General features: G+C 43.3%; 1 protein-coding gene across 1 annotated transcript in view; it reads right to left on the minus strand.

Annotated features, from left to right (window-relative positions):
- elapor1 (endosome-lysosome associated apoptosis and autophagy regulator 1) overlaps nt 1–20,512 on the minus strand; it is a 105,896-nt gene that overhangs the window by 26,108 nt on the left and 59,276 nt on the right. The window contains exons 10-16 of the mRNA XM_068057700.1: nt 16,908–17,036; nt 15,884–15,974; nt 13,094–13,199; nt 11,456–11,593; nt 6,319–6,582; nt 602–775; nt 317–497 (exon numbers count right to left, since the gene is read on the minus strand). Coding sequence (XP_067913801.1) covers nt 317–497; nt 602–775; nt 6,319–6,582; nt 11,456–11,593; nt 13,094–13,199; nt 15,884–15,974; nt 16,908–17,036 — 1,083 coding nt within the window. The remainder of the gene's footprint in view (nt 1–316; nt 498–601; nt 776–6,318; nt 6,583–11,455; nt 11,594–13,093; nt 13,200–15,883; nt 15,975–16,907; nt 17,037–20,512) is intronic.

Raw genomic sequence — 20,512 nt, forward strand, 5'->3', positions numbered from 1 at the left:
CTTGTAGATGACTCTGTGTCAAAATATGGCCTCTTCTCCAGTATACTAGAGTAAAATAGGTTTTAAATCAAATGCAAATAAAATCACCCCTATTCAGTTTAAACAGCAAAGCCTTTTTTCTTATCCTTCTACACATCTGGATGTAGCGACAGCTTATTGTTATTTTTCATTTTATCTGTGATTCAAACAGACAGGGGCCTACTAAACTGAACTGCAAAATTTTCAAAAGCTTTATGATCCTATTAACACATCCATTCTGGCAGGGCATTGTGATGTACATTCACTATATAATTGTAGCCTTTTATAAAACACTTACCGATCAAATGATCTGCTAAATTGATGGGATGGGATGATATAATAGTCCTGTATCCTGTCACATCTGATGGAACAAGTGTAGACTGGCAGATATAAGATGTGACAGCTCTGGCAAAGCCTTCATCACGATCAATGACACCTTCAACTGTTACATTATCCACACAAGAGGCCAATTTTCTTCCCTTTTGAAAAACAGTGTAAATATTTAATTAATGAACTGTAATTACTTGTTTTATATAAGTGAGGAAGCAAAATAATTATCGGTATCAAGGGGTTTGCTCCCTACCTGATTTCCACATAGGCCGATATTAAAGTGGTGAAAGTACCGCACTCCTTTTGGAGTGAAACGAGGGTTGCTTGTAACAGAAATGGAGTTGTTGAGAAGGCTGAAGTCATACTGCCAAGCCCTATGTTCTTTGTGATATAGAAATCTGCAGTCGTTGTAACAAAGAGTGTGGTTCTGTAGAAGAAACACATACAAAACATCAACATAGATATTTCAACCAAATCATTTTTGTTTAAAAGCTTTGAACCTATTTTTAAAATAAATCTTCACAGTAGTCAGGTTTTTATACAGGCAAATGGAGCAGGCAACCTAAAAAGAAACATACAAACAGATAAATTGTGTAATTTGCTTTGGTGTTATTGGTTGGTTGATAACTGCCAGAATTTAACGAGAATAACACTGCTCTTCTTCTAATAATGGCATGGGATTGTCTACATTGTCCCAAACAGGGAGACAGATCCTCAGTCTCATGTCTCATTTCAAAGACAGTGGGGGGAGGTAGCGAGGGTGGGTGGTGGTGGTGGTGGTGGTGGGGTGGGGGGGGGGGGGGGGTTGAATTTTATTTGCAAAGAGTGAGTGAGTTTGGGCCAGGTGGGAGGTTAAAGTGTTAAAAATCTGAATCCTGATTTAACCTCCCACTTCTGGCTTTAATGGAGGCGGGACCAGGGGTTGGGGAAGGGAGGCAGGTGACCAGTCCATGCCCAGGAGATGGGTTGACAATTTAAATACTATAATCATGGTTGCATGCCTCATATTTACCCACCATTTCAAATTTAACTCTAGCCAGCTGGTTTTCCTGGGCCTCAGGAAACCCACTTGCTAAAAGGAGGCAAGGACTGCTGGATCCAAGAGGTATGTGCCTTTCCACTTACCTGCTAGATTCAGCGTAACTGCCTCATAAAAGCCCCCACAATTGGACACCCTTCTATCTTCCACCCAATGCCTCTGACCAACCACCACCACCCCCCCCACCCACCCCCTCCCCGAGGCCTCCAGCTCCCAGCCCCCTCCTCCCTGGCCTCAAATCCCTCAGACCTCTGATCCCTGACCACGACCAGAGTTAAAACCCCGCAGCATGCAGGGAAACCCCGACTTCCAGGTTTCCTGTATGTTACCGGCTCTCCTGGTAGCTGGTAACACACATGTTAAGATTCCCTCCTTTATTTCTGACAATACAGTATTCCCTCACTACTGTACTAATTTGCCAGCTCAGACATGTTCTCAAATCCCCAGACTGGAGCTTGAACCTACAAATTAATGACTTCAAGAAAACCACTTAACCTTGTTGGTAGTTCCCAGATGTAAGATACCCCACAGCAAATTTCACATCAGTAGACTACTTTGTTTATGGAACTTGTAAGCATTTTTTCATGGGAACTAGGATGAAGAGGATGTTGTAATAATAGAATTTATGTGATGAAATTTGAACTGTGATACCTTCCCTGACCTTTTACACCACTCCATATGTACCTTCTAGTCATAGAGAAGCAAAATGACTTGTGTTCTTTACTGGGAAAAATAAAAGTTTAAAACCTGTGGAACTTTATTGGGATATAGCCCAGGACAACACACAAAGAGAGCCTTGTCATCTGATAGATGGCCCCTCACTTACATATAGCTTCAAGGGCAATTAGGAATGGGCAATAAATGCTGGCCTTGTCAGCAACATTCACATACCATGAACAAATAAAAATAAATTCTCTCTTACTGAAGGATTCAAACATGGATTAGCAAGAAAACTAGCCACGGATTTGGGAGGCAACAACAGATTCAAGGACTTTGGAGAGGAAGGGGAGGTTGGAGATGGGGCTATAGTTTGCAAGGACAGAGGGGTCAAAGGTGTTTATATTATTGGGGGTGATGACGGCAGATCTGAAGGGAAGGTGGACTGTACCTGAGGAAAGGCAACCCTTAACAATATCAGCAAACAGAAGGCAACACTGACTACACTGGAAAAGCAACTCATTAGCTTAGAAGCACTTCAAGACATCCCAAGGATGTGAAAAGGCACTATAAATGCAAATTCTTTTATTTCCTCTGAGCTTTCCTCTTGTATTTGTTCTAAGCTCCAAATGTACAATCCAACAACTTCTTCTGACTGTTTAAATCTCCATAGTGCTAAAATCGTGACTCATTGCAGATCCCCCTCTCGTAATTTCCCAAGACTTCAAAACTCTAGCATGTCTCCTTTCCTTCAGTCTTTGCTACCTTTTGAAATTTGCAGGCTATTAAAACCCAAGGCATGTATTATCTAATCATTATCTACTAATTCATCTAATTTTCTCCTTTAATCACTTTAACCTAGGGCATTCACTTTGGTTTAATTTTTTTGAACAAATGGTTTAGATATCGAATTCTTAAGTATTTGAAACAGCAGGGACAGTACAGCTGTGTCTTTTTGGCAGTTGCTACTTCATACTGTAGCACAAAAATCAGTCCCAATATTTTTGATCTTCAAGAATTAGCATATGAATAAAATGTTGGCTAAAAATGTTAATTTATCTTGTTACCACAATATATGTTTATCTCTGTTTCATTCTCAATTTTAGATGCTCATGTCCCCAATACACTCCCACTCTTACTCACTAACTGTGAAGGCAGACAGCCAACTTGTTCTTGGGCATCTGTTGACTGCTTTGAGACACAGATGAATGTTCAAATTCCCCACCCTCCCTCAGGAATGGGTGTCCCCTCACTCTCAGTTTCCTGATAACATTAGAGTAAAGAGTAAGGAGGGGGAGGAATTTCTGAAATGTGTTCCAGAGAACTTCCTTGATCAGTATGTTCTCAGCCCAACTAGAAAGGAGGCATTGCTGGATCTGATGCTGGGAAATGAGGTGGGCCAAGTGGACCAAGTGTCTGTCGGGGCGCACTGGTGTAAGTGATCATTGTGTCATAAAGTTTAGACTAATAATGCAGAAAAGCAAGGAACAAAAGAAGGTAGAACCTCTAGATTGGAAGAGGGCTAATGTTAACGCGGTCAGAAGGGATCTAGCCAGGGTAAAATGGAACCAAAGACTGACAGGAAAATCTGGATCAGAACAATGGGTTATCTTTGAGGAAGAGATGCTGCAGGTGCAGGCTGGGTACATTCCAACAGGGGTGAACAGCATTTCAGGTGAATTCTTCAAGTGAGAACCAGGCCATATATAGTAAGTTGAGTGGGGAGGTGAAGAGGAAAATAAGACAGGCAAGGAGAGAACATGAAAATAGAATGGCAGACAACATAAAAGGAAACCCAAAATCTTCTATCGGCATGTAAATAGTAAGAGGTGCAGGGCAAGGCTAATATACGTAATGAGTACTTTGCGTCAGTGTTCACTAAGGAAGAGGAATCTGACAAAATAGCAATAGAAGCGGAGAGAGTAGAGGCAATGGATAGGATGAAAATTGAGAGAGGGGAGGTACAAAAAAGGCTGGCTATGCTTAGGGTAGATAAGTCAACTGGTCCAGATGGCTTGCATCTCAGGTTGGGGTGGAGATAGCAGAAGGGCTTTCCTTAATCTTCCAATCTTCCCTAGTTACTGGGGAAGTGCCAGAGGATTGGAGAGTGGAAAATGTGAACCCTTATTCAAGAAATAGTGTAAGGACAGTCCTAGCAACTATAGGCTTGTTAGTTTAACATCAGTGGTGGGTAAGGTTTTAGAAACAATAATCAGGGGGGGGAAAAAAATCAACAGACACTTGGAGAGGTTTGATTTAATTAAGGACAGCCAGCATGGATTTGTAAAAGGCAGACTGCTTAACTAATGGAATTAAATTTTTTGATGCAGTAACAGAGAAGGCTGATGAAGGGAATGTGGTAGATGTTGCCTATATGGATTTGAAGAAAGTGTTGGATAAAGTACCACATAAAAGGCTGGTTAACAAAATTGAGGCCCATGAAATAAGAGGGGCAGTGTCCAATTGCATAAAAAATTGGGTTAAGGACAGAAAACAGCGAGTCATAATAAATCATCGTTTTTCAGACTGGAGGATAGTAGACAGTGGCGTTCCCCAAGGGTCAGTGCTGGACCCACTGCTTTTTTTGGCTATATATAAATGACTTAGATCCTAGAATACAGAGTAGAATTTCAAAACTTGACGATGACACCAAACTTGGAGGTGTGGCAAACAATGAGGATGATATGAACCACTTGCAACAGGCTAGCAGAATGGGCAGATAGGTGGCAGATGGATTTTTAATACTGACAGTACGAGGCAATGCATTTTGGTTGAAGGAATAGGGAGAGGCAATATATCCCTAATGGCACAGTTCTAAAGAGTGTGTAGGAACAGAGGGACTTAGGTATGTTCGTATGTGCATCGATGTTTGAAGGTGGCAGGACATTTTGAGAGTGCTTAGCAAAGCATATGGCATCTTGGGCTTCATAAACAGAGGAATTGGTACAAAAGCAGGCAAGTTATGATGGACCTTTTTGAAGCTCTGGCTAAGCTCTAACTGGAGTATTGCATCCAGTTCTGGTCATCAGACTGTAGTAAGGATATAAGGGTCCTTGAGAGGGTGCAGAGGAGATTTACTGGAATGATTCCTGGGATGGAGGATTTTAGTCACAAGGTTAGGTTGGAAAAGCTGGGATTGGTCTCCTTACTGCAAAGGAGATTGACGGAAGATTATGAAAGGTATAGATAAGTTAGACAAGAAAAAAAAACTATTCCCATTAATTAAAGACTAGGGGACACAGACTGAAGGTTTTGGGCAAGAGATACAGGAGTAATATAAGGATGAACTTTTTTACACAGCGAGTGGTAATGACCTGGAACGCGCTGTCCACAAGTGTGGTGGAAGCAGAGACAATCAATGATTTCAAAAGGAAACTGGACGGACACTTGAAGGAAATAAACTTGCCAGGCTACAGGGATCAAGCAGACGAATGGGACTGACTGGATTGTTCAGTGGAGAGCCAGCTTGGACTCGATGGGCCGAATGGCTTCTTTTTGTGTCGTAAATGACTAGGGTAGAGAATACGCTATCATTAAATGTTACAGCAGTTCAGTACAGAAACATGTTTTACGTTGGGGTTATATTTATTGCACTGCACCAACCATTAGATACATATGTAACTTGGAAACCAGAAAGTGAAACATTTGTCCCCATTGAAAAATTGGCCATTGAAGGTTTTGAAAAAAGTGAGGAGGGGGAACAAAATAAAGGTGCCTGTATGAGAAGGAGAAGCCAGCCAGGACAGAAATTTGAATTTTTCTTAAGCAGGCCTCCTATTCAACTCAAACACTGGGGCTTTAGTGCACCTTACACAACTTGCATGTCGATTCCTGGTCTATGAGCTATCTGACGCCATAGGTAAGCACTGAATGTATTTGGTGGATAATCGGCCTCAAGTCGCCACACCTAATAATCTGGTACTCCCACGCCCAAAGCACAGGCTTCAGGTCCCAAGTATCGCACTGAATGAAACACATTATTTTTTCCCTTCTGTGCTTTCTATGTGGATGCTGTATGAGTTTCAGAACTGACAACACAAAAGTATATGATCATACAGCACAAAACTGTCTGTATTTTGGTACTAATTTGACAGTGGAGATGCTCTTCTGAGAGATGATTTATGGCACATTTCTTGGCCAGAGGTTTCCTTTTTAGCTGTCCTGTGCAATACCAGACTTTTGAGTGCTTGATTCTGACATTGGATATTATTATATTCATCGGCAATGACACTCCTCACTTAAATTCACCCAAAAATATAAATAACGAAGATTACCAAATTATTTTGGGTGCCTGGTCCACATGGGATACAAGAGTCCTTTCCATAGTGATGATGAGCTTTGAGGTGTGTATTTGGTGGACACGGCTGGCATTTACTGGACTCCTTGTCTATGTACTGTCCTGGTGCACATGACACACAAGATGATCCTGAGGAGGTTGACTCCAGTGCGCACGGTGCGCAGTACGATGAAACCCCTCCTAATGCATTGGTCACGTTGATGGAGTAAATTTTAGCAACATCAGAGGAATATATTCGATTCTGAAACATAGAAGCCATAACTTAAATATCTACCAGTGATGCTTTTATTAAAAATGGAACACAAGGTAATACTTTGCTGCTGTGCAATAACTTCTACATATTGGACCTTTTTGCAAATAACTTAAAAACCTAAAGGGGGTCATTTTTAACCTTCACAATCTGGGCGATAATCTGGCAAATTGGATTGGATACCCATTGTAGTACTCATGGATTTTCATTTCCTTGAAAGGGTTTTCACAAATTAGTGCTATAGTAATTCTGGTTCATTCAACAGTAGTTTACACAAATACACACAAAGCTGCTATGCATATAGGCAGTCACAAAATGTGAATTCATTGGATATATTGTGCTTCATTTATTCAGATTGCATTGATTGTGATGTGTCATGGGCAGTAAATGACATAGTAGCTGAAGTTACAGCTGTTCCTTCTTGCTCCAGATATCTCATTCAATCACCAACATAGGTTACCACAGAGAGATGGCTTTGCACTAGTGGCTCTCCAAACAGTGGGATCCTGATTTTGGTCAAGCCCTGAAGGGGAGGCCCAATGCAAAAGTGATACCTGTGGTAAGGGAAATGAAGCCACAGGTATTTAGTGAGTTAGGATGACTTTTATACACTACTTCGTTAAAAGGTTGCTTCATGAAAGATCCCAGAGCATGGCAACTGTCTGCTCTTTCAGCCAGAGTGAAAGCAAGATGGAAGGAATCCAAAATAGGAGCAATGCAAAAAATTTAATATTCACAAAATTACCTCCAATGTTTCATGAAATGCTCATCAGCAGATGACTCACCTTTACAGCCTTTGTTCTGGATCTTGGGCATTTCAGGTAAGTAACCTTCTAGTTCTTCCATAAAACAACATTTAATGCCAATTATGTAAATGATCTTTGCCTACTTTATATCCCACAAACTTTCTTCCCCATTTCCCAGCTGAAATGTCAAGCAAGTTACCCGTTCCTAGGAGTCTGTCAAAATCACTAACTGGGTTCCAGCTGTGGGTGAGAGTCACTCAGACTGACACCCTCTTCTTCTGACATCATTGGAGCCTGATCTCCATGCTTATAAAAGGACCTCTCTGGTTTCCACCAGGTGTCCTGCAAGTCTGCTCAGAAGAGTAGGTTAAAACAGAAGACTACGGGAAAGGAATGGGACAGCGGTGGGTAAATCTCCTGGTTGATTTTAATTGCCAGGTAAGGTTAAAATTGCCCTCATACATCAGTACATGTACTGACAACTGATTTTGCAATGTGTAGGCAAAAATGAGTCACAAAAGAGAAAAGCAATAAAAATTATCTAAGTAGTACTAAGTACCCCTTCTTTCAGCTCCTCCCAACAATGTAAGTTCCAGCTGAAAGTAGGATCTTTTATTATAGATTGGATATGGACTCTGGGCTGATTTTTACCAGCTCTTTGAAGATAGGCTGGAGGTGGGAAGGCTGGCAACATGGCACAGAAAGGCCTCCTGGGGGAAAAACACCTGATGTTCTCCTACCGCCATGCCATTTTGACAGCAGCAGTAAAGGTGCCTGACAGTCCGCCCATTTGGAATCCAATGGAGCCACTTAAATGGCCAATTAAGGGCCTCTTCCCGCCTCTATTAGCATATTGCCAGTGGCGGAGGGGGACCATGCCGCTGTGTGGGGAGACTGCCAGGTAAATCCTGGTGGCTTCCCAGTGGGCTCGTTGGGGGGTGGGGGGGCGGTGGTGGGGACGACCTCTTTTTTGGGCACCCTTTGGCCCATGGAGGGCCCCCCGCCCAATGGCTATGATCACCCTGTGGCAATGGTGCCTGCTGTCCTCAGTGACCACCACCACCCCTTGCCCCCCACCCCGCCCAATCTCTGGGGCTCCCTGACAGGTCCCAGCACCCCCAGACACCACTCACCTGACCTTGAGGGCACAAGGCCATCGATGCACCCTCATCCTCCAGGTGCAGCCCCAGCAATGGCCATCTATCCCGGTGGTGCTGCTAAGGTTGCTGAGCTGCCAACCCCCTGCTGCTGGCATGCCCCGGGTTCCACTGCCCACTGAAGCCTGCTCTCGGGCCCAGCAGTGGAACATCCACAGAATTCCAGCATCTGAGTCTGTTATCTGCCCATGCCCCTCGGGAGCATGTCTTCATAAACTATGGATGTTTTTCTCCAATGGACATTTACATGGAACTATGAGGCCATGATGGATGACAAGGCTAAGTGGCAAAGTCTCAAACTATTTAAACTGAATTGCTTGGGACTCTATGGTAGCTGTCTGCACCACCTATGGAAGATAATGTCAGCAATTCCAAGCAAATAGCATTTATTAAAAACAAATGGCAAACTCAGTCACACTCAATTAAACTTTGATATTGGATAATAGTTCTTAAAGAGGGATGATGCCAATGTACACGCTTGCTGCACAGGAATGCACTTTGAAACAATCCAGTGGCTGGTATTTTGGAGATGGGCTGGGAGGCGGGCAGGGAGTAAAATGACAGGGGAAGACATTGGGAGAGAAGCACGACATCTTCCCGCTGCCACAGAATATTTCCAAAGGTAGGAATAACAGCAGCTCAGCTGCCTGCTGACTGGAGGCAGGCAGGCAGCCAATTAATCCAACTAATTGGCCTATTAACAGCTATTTTACCGTGACACCAGGATTTTACTTGTGTTCGAATGGCCTCCTGCCATGTGAGCAGATTGCCAGACACATCGAGGCAGCCTCCCTGCAGCTTCCCGGGGGGGGGGGGGGTGGCTTCCCTCCCGGAAACTCCATGTCTCATGGAGGGGCCCCCCGGCAGCAATGGCTGCCCCCCGCAGCTCTGACGCTGCCACTGGAGGCTTCACCCCTCCAATTGCCGGGGCCTGCCTACCTGGCGCCGGCACATTAAAAACAAATTCTTATCAGTCACTCAAGGGAACCTCAACATGGAGGCGCCCTCTCCTTCTCCCTGCAACCTCAGCAGCGGCCATCCCCATCGGTAGCGCTACCGAAGCTGCAGTGCTGCCAGGCCTCTGACTGAGCCGACAGCTTGGAGAGGCAGACTGCCGTCCTTAATTGGAGGGTGGTCCTGGTGGCGGCCTCTTAATTGGCCATCACATGTAAAATCCCCTCCACAGTCCTGCTGTTTTTCTGCACGAGCTTGGGACCCTCATTTGGTCCTGATGGAGGGACAGACATGCCAGTAAAATTCCAGCCAGTATGTCAAATATGCCAGACCATTACCAAAGTCCTGGCTCTGCTGCGAGTTAGGAAACAGTCCTAACTTGGAGATGAATGTTGAATGAGGCAATGATGGATTATCATGCACATGGAGGCATAGAGAAGCAATGTCCCTGAGGTAGCATGCTACCCCACCTTCTTAAAATCCAGAGTAACCAATGAAAAGTTGAGCTGTATATTCAATTCCAAGTTTCTCTACGGTTCTTTTCACAAGACATCCTGATTTTTTTTTTATGATGTGAGCGTTTAGAATAAAACTTTGCAGGTCTGGGAGCAAAGCTGTTGGAATTGTCACAAAGGAGGATGACTCACAGAAGCTGTGCCTTGGGCTTTTGAAAATTAGTCAATCATCTTGAAGGGCTCCAACAACAGTCTTAACAGTTGCTGTTATGTTAGCAAAAAACATCCTTGAAGAGTATCATTGTAATTACTGATTCAAAAATTTATAAAAATGTGAGGCAGGATTTTATTCTGCCCTTGAATGTGGGTACAGCGATGGGGGGTGGGCAAAAATGGCAGGGGGTGCCATCTCCGAGGTTGTCTAGGCCCCCTGACATTTGTCCTGGGCAGGGAAGGCTGAGGGTGGCCTTCCCGCCGCAGGCCAAGTGAGGTCCTTAAGTGTCCAATTAATGGCCGTTTAAGGGTCTCTTCCCACCTCCACTTCAATTTTGTTGAAAGTGGAGGGTCCCGCTGCCATGGGAAGGTGCCACTCGGTAAAGCCTGGCATCCTCCTAGTGGGGTCCGGGGGTACTTTCCTTTGGGGGCATTCCAGGGCCCCTAGAGGGTCCCCCCAGCGGTGGTTACCACCCCCCGGGAAGACCACCACCCCCCCCAGCCTCACCAACCTCATGCAACTGTACCCCCCACCCCATCTCTGGGGCCTGCCTGAATGGCCCTGGCGATCCTAACCCCACTCACCTCTCCTGGGGTTTCCTCCTCTCATTGGTACTGCAGGGTCTCTTTGCAGTACCGGCAGTGGCTACTGCTCCTAGTGGCGCTGCTGGTACTGCAGAACTGCTGCCTTCCGATTGGCCGGCAGCTCTTGGAGGCGGGCGCTCGTCCCTTAAAGGGATGGCCTCCCCAACGGCGGGCAGTTAATTAGCAGCCCGCCATTAAATAGCTACTGGGGCCTGACTGAGGGCTGAGGCGGGTTCTCCTTTTGCCTTCTCGTGCACCACCGGGACCCCCATTTTTGGAATAAAATGCAGCCCAAAGTTTCATTTAGCAAACAGATGGAGAGCTTACCTCTCATACGTGAAAGTTTCCAAGAAGGTAATGAGAGTTCCAAAACATAGCACAAATAGAAACAATGGGCTAGAATTCCCTCAATCTGACTTCAGCTGAAATTTACACCAGTTTCTACACCAATCTTGCCCATGTTAACTTATGCCGAGATTTCCCTAGAATCTCATTAACATATGCCAGAATGTTAAAACTGGCACGAAACAATCAGAAATCAGGGTAAATAATCAAGGCCTGAGGAAAGCATGGAACATATAACATTTTCCTTCTTTAAGACCCTCTTTATCTTATTGATGCTGTGAAAATTGAAGTTTTAAGCCATCAAACCATAATTTCTGCACATTAAGCACAACATATTTAAGAGAATGCAATTGCGAATGTATTACATTTCGTGCCAAAATACAATGCAGGTTCCAGTACAACAGTATACCTGTTCAAATGAAGTAGTGCGTTGGAATGCCCACACAAAAGCAAGTGATATGTTTCTTTCAATAATATACGTGTAGGGCTGTTTTTCTCTGGAGCCATTCCAGACTTCCACCGATCTTGTACTTTCTTTAGTAGGTCCCTGAAAAATTTGCATATTATTTTAGGAATTATAAGAAGAATTGTCCAAACAAGCTACTGTATTTTACTGAACTGTCCCATGATCTGAATTATAATAAATGCTCATTGTCACCATAAATTGCCCCTTTTTGCCCTGCTTTACGCTTTCGAGCTGCTTGTTAGTGTATTGTCTTAGGGAGTAAAGACGAGACTAAGCTTTGATTTATAAATCTCTACATCTGTCTGCTTTAAAGAGAAGTAGCTTGGACTGATTCCATACTGAGGATCAGATCTGCACTGGCCACAAACAGCTGAATAGATGTGACAGTTGGAGGTGACACAAGAGCTGACATTGTGTGTAGAATGTCTTGAGATGTGACAGCATGAGGCTCTGACCAACAAAAATATGATTGGAGAAATCTACCTACAATCCATAATTTGATTTTCAAGCGGCCTCTGCTAATATCCCGATGAATTAAAGAAAGAAATCTGCGCTGAGTTGGCATTAACAATGACCTACTTCTTGAAGCCAACAGCCCAATATGTCTCTCCCTATTCTATAGCTTAATTAGCTTTTTGGAATGTGGTGAAACATCAAGACAAATGAAGGGACCTCTTCTAACCCCCACCAACGTTGGTGGATGTCCAGGGTAGGCACATCTCAGCATTTAAGAGGAGATGTGACACCCTGCACATTTTCAGCATTGAAATGTCAATGAAATAGAAGTTAATGTTTTCACTGGCATGTTAGTATAACAACTACAAAGAAAGCATGAGAATACCAGCCCCAGTCATCAATGACAAGATGAAATTCTTGCTGGCTCAATACACAACACTGAGCTTTTGCTGTGAATGCCCCACTGCTTTCAATTTATTGTCTATATGTATGGTTCTATGATTCAGGCCTGGCATGTGCAAAGCTCAGTTCACAGGAAATGCAGAAAATCAGGGTTACAATTTCATAACCCTATCTCCGATCATGCTTCCTGTGAGCACAGCTCCTACGGGCAATCCAGAATCACAGAATTGCCCCTTAAATTTATTACACTTGATTTTCTTCTTCAATTTTTAATCTTCGCATGTAGTTTGGTTCATGATACCCCTCACCACTGTCTTTTGTAATATTACCTGATATAATGGCTTTAACTAAGGACTTTAAGCACAACACGGGGCACCACATTCCCCATTCAGTGATATTTCCCCATGCATTGCATTCAACTGATGTCACTTAAGTGTGTTCAAAATGTTTCTATGGCATGAATGAAGTATTCATTCAAAGTGTGTACTTTTATAGTGCCATGCTATCGATGACCTACATAGCACATTTATGAGTCAAATACATCATTAAAATGTAATCTTTTAACACAGCTGTGCCATTTAATATCAATATTGTACACAAGACAAAGCTCAAATTCATTCAAAGCTCCCAGATGAAATAGCTTTATCTCACTCAACACTTTACATAAAGCTCCACCCACTGAAGCCTTTCACCTTAGTGTAAAAATAATGCAGCATTGCTTACCACCAAGAAATATAACTCGCAGTTAGCAGAGCACACTGTCTCAAATATAAAAGTGATCCGAGCAACTTCTGGGTTGTCTAAATTCTGTACCATTGACTGTGGTGGCCTGTGCAACATATCAAACATTAGACAAAGAAAAGGAAGATAAAGGGGTTCATAAGATAGTTTATTTAAAAATATATGTTTATCTCTATTTTATGCAATGTCAGGCAAGCCCCCCCACCTGCCAAGAATGAGGAAAATTAATTTTGCCACATGAAATTGATTTTAAACTGTTGAAGAAAGATCTTGCTTTAAAAAAACAATTGAGACATTAGCATATCAGCATACAGTACTTCAAAGGACAAAGGAGCAAATCCCTACTCCAATTTAATCCACAATGGACGTTTGATTACCAGACGTTGAAGGTGGAAAGGCTAGCATTCCAGGTTAACTGCTAAGATGGCCAAGCACACAAACAGACGTGGTTGGACCAGTTTGGTCACATGACTGGCTGACTGTTGGAGTTTTTTGAATTTGAACTTCCAAAAGGGATTTTGAACTCAGAAGGCTGTTTTCTCCTGGACTGAGAACATCTGTCTCCTGTCTGCTCTCATCTTGCTCTCAGCAGTTTCGGAAACCACTGAAGATACATGAACCCCAAGTGAGAAAGGCCTCCGACAGTGAACAAGGTTTAAGAGGAATACTGGGCCCCAATGAAAAGCAAGACTACTTACAAAAGGAATACAGTGAGCTCGAAGCACAGTAAACAAGAAACTCTTCAGATATTGCCTCAAACCTATCCATTGTATTTTTCTTCTGCTCTTTTCTGTCCCTATTTGCATGTGTGTTTCTTTTTCTTTCTTTTGGGCCTCCTTATCTCGAGAGACAATGGATACGCGCCTGGAGGTGGTCAGTGGTTTGTGAAGCAGCGCCTGGAGTGGCTATAAAGGCCAATTCTGGAGTGACAGGCTCTTCCACAGGTGCTGCAGAGAAATTTGTTTGTTGGGGCTGTTGCACAGTTGGCTCTCCCCTTGCGCCTCTGTCTTTTTTCCTGCCAACTACTAAGTCTCTTCGACTCGCCACAATTTAGCCCTGTCTTTATGGCTGCCCGCCAGCTCTGGCGAATGCTGGCAACTGACTCCCACGACTTGTGATCAATGTCACACGATTTCATGTCACGTTTGCAGACGTCTTTATAACGGAGACATGGACGGCCGGTGGGTCTGATACCAGTGGCGAGCTCGCTGTACAATGTGTCTTTGGGGATCCTGCCATCTTCCATGCGGCTCACATGGCCAAGCCATCTCAAGCGCCGCTGACTCAGTAGTGTGTATAAGCTGGGGGTGTTGGCCGCTTCAAGGACTTCTGTGTTGGAGATATAGTCCTGCCACCTGATGCCAAGTATTCTCCGAAGGCAGCGAAGATGGAATGAATTGAGACGTCGCTCTTGGCTGGCATACGTTGTCCAGGCCTCGCTGCCGTAGAGCAAGGTACTGAGGACACAGGCCTGATACACTCGGACTTTTGTGCATGTGTGTATCGCGTGTGCATACTAGCGTGGACACGTTCTGTATCCTTAGGCATTAACCATATTAGAGTTTAAGTTTAAGGTTTAATAAATTTCACTTTTCTTCTTTAAACCGAAGAAAGCCTGCTTATGCTCATTTCTTTTGCTTTATAATTGGAAAGTGGTGAACAAGGATTCAAAGGGGAGCTCAAACACAGTGTGTTTAAAAATTAAATACTGTCCCAATAAGACCAGGCGAAGACAGTAAAAGACCCCTCGACACCTTTCTCACCCGGTTGTAACAGCAGTCGTACTTAAAAAAAAAGTAATATGTATTCATATTCCTTTCAACACATTTTCCTTTTGAGATATAATTAAGTTGAAGGAAATGAAATAAATATATTTTCAGCATTTGGATCCAAACATAAATAAGTTTGCTGTTACAACTGAACTTTCATTTAAAGGAGACTGTTTTTAAACTGTTGCAGATGATACACTGCCCTCACAGCTACAACGTTACTTCCACAGACAGTCAGCTAGGAAGCCTAATTCTGAAACCTAACCTCACCAAACACTTATATCGGCTACAAATGCTCTTTTACCAGACTTAAGCAAAATGTGTGTCGCAGAGACTAATCACCAAGGGCGGATTCTCCAACATTGCTCACCTTCTGGTGCGTAGACCAAGAAGCAGCACTAATGGTGTGTCTGGAAATATCTGTGCATTGAACCATTTTGCATTAAGGTTTTTAGTTTAGAGATACAGCACTGAAACAGGCCCTTCGGCCCACCGAGTCTGTGCCGACCACCAACCACCCATTTATACTAATCCTACACTAATTCCATATTCCTACCACATCCCCACCTGTCCCTATATTTCCCTACCACCTACCTATACTAGGGGCAATTTATAATGGCCAAGTTACCTATCAACCTGCAAGTCTTTGGCATATGGGAGGAAACCGGAGCACCCGGAGGAAACCCACGCAGACACAGGGAGAACTTGCAAACTCCACACAGGCAGTACCCAGAATTGAACCCGGGTCGCTGGAGCTGTGAGGCTGCGGTGCTAACCACTGCGCCACTGTGCCGCCCCATAGTGTTAGTGGTGATAGTATTTATTTAAGTTTGTCTTTGGCTTGCTGAGGAGAACACAAAGGAGAAAAGGGAGACTAGAAATACACATATATTTAAAAAATCTACTTCGTAATTATTTAAAAACCATTATAAAAGATATCCTGCAGCTTCATTAAGCCCTGTTTATGCCATGCAAGTAATATGGTATAAAGATTTTTTCTTACCTAAATCCAGGAATGTGCATCATCAGCATCAAGTAATTATTGTCAGCGCTTGCCATCGAACTATGTATATGGTCTCCAGCCACCTCCCATGCTGAAATAAAAGGTTTCTCTTTAACGGAACTGCAGCTGATTCTCCTCAGAATAACCAATTGACATCTTGCAAAATGCCAGTTTCTCCTTCCAACATAGTTTTTAGTTAAACACTCAAAAAAGTGCATTCATGCTATAGGCATCAAAATTCCTCTCCTCAGTTTCAATGTGCAGCAAAGAGCAAAGGAGACTCATGATGCCAAGCTTCTACCCCCTTTGCAATGCCCTGGAGATCCTGCTGAGGAAAGGGGAGTGGGAGTGCTTCGACCTGAACTCGTCACAATCAAAGGGCAGCTTTGCATACGAGGTGAGGGGCTTTCTGCCTAATTTTGTTGTCAGTACCAGGGCACATGCCCAGAGAGGTGCCAGAAGTTGACAGTTGGCTTTATGCCCGGTCCCCTTAGATCAGAAGATATGAAAGCATAAGCGAGCAAGGCCATGGGGGCATAACATGCCTTCACTGTCAGCACTGGTCAAGTGGCTTAACTCACAAAGACTGGAATCATAGGTGAGGAATCACAAATTTAGGCAGGAGGAAATTAATAGGATTAGATCCGGCAACAATTTCTATCGCACCTTTAATGTAATAAAACTTCCCAAGGCACTTCACAGGAGCATTATAAAGCAAAATATGACACCAAACCATATAAGGAGACAGTAGGAAACATTGATTAGTTACAAATAAATCTAATTTGATACAGGTGATCAGTGCAGTAACTAAGGGAAATGTCCTTGGATTTGTTTTTACAGTTTAAATGTTTGTGGTCGATCAAGAGATTCTAAGCAAAAGTTCAAAGTGTAATAATTGTACATATTGAATGGAAAAGCAAAACCTAGTACAGAGGCAAATATTATGTAAATGGTTTGGACAGGCTATTTGTCTAATGACTGACAAATAATATATTATGTTATATACTATTTTCATTCTGCTTACCTGATATTTCTTCACAATCTTGATTCATCCTACTGAAACATGAGCTGAACATATTTTTTGGCAAAGTATTCCACCATTTGTATTCAAAGCCGAGTACTGGCTCTGTTCCAACAGGACACTTAGTACATTCTGAACAAAAACAAATTATTTAATCAACCAGACGTATCCGTTACATTTTTCTTCAGTGCTAAGAGCTGTGCATTATAAAATTACCTACAATTGTCTGATCATACTCCACTTCTTTGGGGGACACACCTGGGTGACAATCAATTTATCCAAGGTCTTGTATCCCCAGCATTATTGGAAAAATCAGGAGCACTGATGTCTCTGCTTGATTTTCCATTCCAGGAGCGGAATCTCCAAGAATGTACCCTTTTCTCACAATGTTATTGATGTCAAAGGAATCATTTTACAAGTCTGCACTAAAGGTACCTTGCCTGTCAGCAGGTGCACATCAGAAACTCTGGTGCCCGCTGAGCATGCATTTTTGGCTATTCATGGTTGGAGCATCACAGGCAGTATGCATCTGAATTTCCGATATATACTGCTGCTGAGTGAGGCTCCCCACAGCACAGGCACATGAAATTGTTCTTTAAAAGCCAACAAGAGATGTTGTCATTTATGATTTTCCTACATGAAATGGAAAAATTGTGAAAAGCTGTCCCAGCATGAGAATTAAAAAGAACTGTGGTTTGATCATCTGAAAATTGCAGATAAAAGTTTCGCTCTTTTATAAGTCTTTTTTCTTGATGGAATTCTGCAACATTCATTCAGAACGGATAACAGATTAAACAAAAGTAGTCGCACATTAGTATTTAAAAATGCTAAAGTATCATCACTGGTAGCTAATGTAGATTAGTGTCAGTCCTATTCCCTATGAATAGACATATTGTGAATTGTTGTGTTTCATAACATTTCCGCATCAATTGATTGCAGGAGTAGTATCACTAGTTTTGAATATTTTGTTATACACAGCCACATCTACAAACCACAGTACTATGTGGAATTAAAGGCAATTTGCATCTCAACAAAGTGACATTCACAGTAATAGTTTAAGAAACAGCTAGCATTTATCTTCATGTATCAAAGATTATGGTGCCTGTCATGAAGGCCCCCACCTGCCAAGAATGAGGCATTTTAAATTTGCCACACAGACATTAATTTTAAAATTTTTGCTGGGAAGAAGAGAAGGCCTGATACAAGGGGTTGCCAGGCCCCTTGGCTGGAAAGACATTTTTGCATATTAACACACAGGCTTGTAGCCAAAGGAGCCACTCCCTGTTCCAATTCAATCCACAAACAGGCGTGGTCAGACCAGTTAGTCACATGGCTAACTGGCAGTTGCAAAGTTTGAACTGAGAGTTTTGAATTGGAGAAACAGTGTCTGAACTGGCAGAGAAAGCAGAATGCTCCTGGACTGAAGAAGACCTCCCGTCTGCCTCCATCTCTTTCTCATGGAACTGAAACCCATTGAAGACACACCAACCCCAAGAGAGAAATGTCTCCTACAGTGAATAAGGTTTAAGAAGAATATTGGGCCCCAATGAAAAGCAAGATGAACCTACAAAAGGACTCCACAGTGAGCTTGAAGAACCGTAACAAACTCTTCAGATATTGCCTCAAACTTTTCCACTTTATTTTTCTTCTGCTCTTTTTTGTCGTTATTTGCATATGTGTATCGCGTATGCATGCTAGCGTGGGCACGTCATGTATCCGTAGGCGCCAACCGAATTAGAGTTTAAGTTTAAATTTTAATAAAATTTCCCCTTCTTTAAACCTAAGAAAGCCTGTTTGTGCTGGTTTCTTTACCTTATAATTGGACAGCGGTGAACAAGGATTCACCAAGTGGGAGCTCAAAACGGTGTTTAAAAATAAAAACCCTGTTACAATAAGACCAGGCGAAGGCTGAAAAGAAACCCTAAACCTCCTTCTAAGCTGGTTGTAACAGAAATTTGGGTGCTAGTATCCAGATTGACCCACAGACAAATGACAGAAATTGGAAGTGGGAAGCCAAATTGTTCCCAATCAAAAAAGAGCAAGATTGGTACAGGTTTTCTTGTGGTCGTGTGTGATTTAATTCTAACATATCTGCAACTGAAGCTGGTAGCTCTCCAAACCAGGGTGAAGTAACTTGGGATAAGTTAAAAGCACTGTCCATGGAGGAGTTGAGGAAAATGGCTGAGCAGTGTGGGATCACTGTACATGGCAAGGCTAGGAAGTCTGAACTCCTAAGTCTTGTGGTTAACCATTTTTCCCTTGAATCTAAAGCAGAAACAGGGTTAGAGGCAGAATCCGACAGGGTATTGTTAGCAAAGATACAATTAGAACAGGGAAAACTTGAATTTGAGGAGAGAGAAAAGGAAAAAGAGACAGCCTTTCAGAGGGAATGTGAAGAAAAAGACAAGAGAAAGAAAGAGAGAGAGAGAATATTCTGGAAAGAATGTCAAGAAAGAGTTGATGCGGCTTGAGTTAACTAGGTTGCGACAGAGTAACTCCAGTGAAAGCATGACCAATATGGAGGAGCATATCGATTCACTCCGCGTGATAAAGAAATGACTGAAGGCACTGGATACTGAAAAAGCTATGGGCCCTGACAATATTCCGGCAATAGTAATGAAGACCTGTGCTCCAGAACTTGCCGCGCCCCTAGCCAAGCTATTCCAGTACAGCTACAACACTGGCATCGACCCTGCAATGTGGAAAATTGCCCAGGTATGTCCTGTACACAGAAAGCAGGACAAGTCCAATCCAGCCAATTACCGCCCCATCAGCCTACTCTCAATCATCAGTAAAGTGATGGAAGGTGTCATCAACAGTGCCATCAAGCGGCACTTGCTTAGCAATAACCTGCTCAGTGACGCTCAGTTTGGGTTCCGCCAGGGCCACTCAGCTCCGGACCTCATTACAGCCTTGGTTCAAACATGGACAAAAGAGCTGAACTCAAGAGGTGAGGTGAGAGTGACTGCCCTTGACATCAAGGCAGCATTTGACTGAGTATGACATCAAGGAGCCAGAGCAAAACTGAGGTCAATGGGAATCAGGGGAAAACCCTCCGCTGGCTGGAGTCAAACCTAGCACAAAGGAAGATAGTTGTGGTTGTTGGAGGTCAATCATCTGAGCTCCAGGACATCACTGCAGGAGTTCCTCAGGGTAATCTCCTCGGCCCAACCATCTTCAGCTGCTTCATCAATGACCTTCCGTCAATCATAAGGTCAGAAGTGGGGATGTTCGCTGATGATGCACAATGTTCAGCACCATTCGCGACTCCTCAAATACTGAATCAGTCCGTGTAGAAATGCAGCAAGACCTGGACAATATCCAGGCTTGGGCTGATTAGTGGCAAGTAACATTTGCGCCACACAAGTGTCAGGCAATGACCATCTCCAACAAGACAGAATCTAACCATCTCCCCTTGACATTCAACGGCATTACCATCGCTGAATCCCCCACTATCAACATCCTACTGGCTACCATTGACCAGAAACTGAACTAGAGTAGCCATATAAATACCGTGGCTACAAGAGCAGGTCAGAGGCTAGGAATCGTGAGGCGAGTAACTCACCTCCTGACTCCCCAAAGCCTGTCCACCATCTACAAGACACAAG

Source organism: Heterodontus francisci, chromosome 25 (genome assembly GCF_036365525.1).
Source record: "Heterodontus francisci isolate sHetFra1 chromosome 25, sHetFra1.hap1, whole genome shotgun sequence".
NCBI lineage: Eukaryota > Metazoa > Chordata > Chondrichthyes > Heterodontiformes > Heterodontidae > Heterodontus > Heterodontus francisci.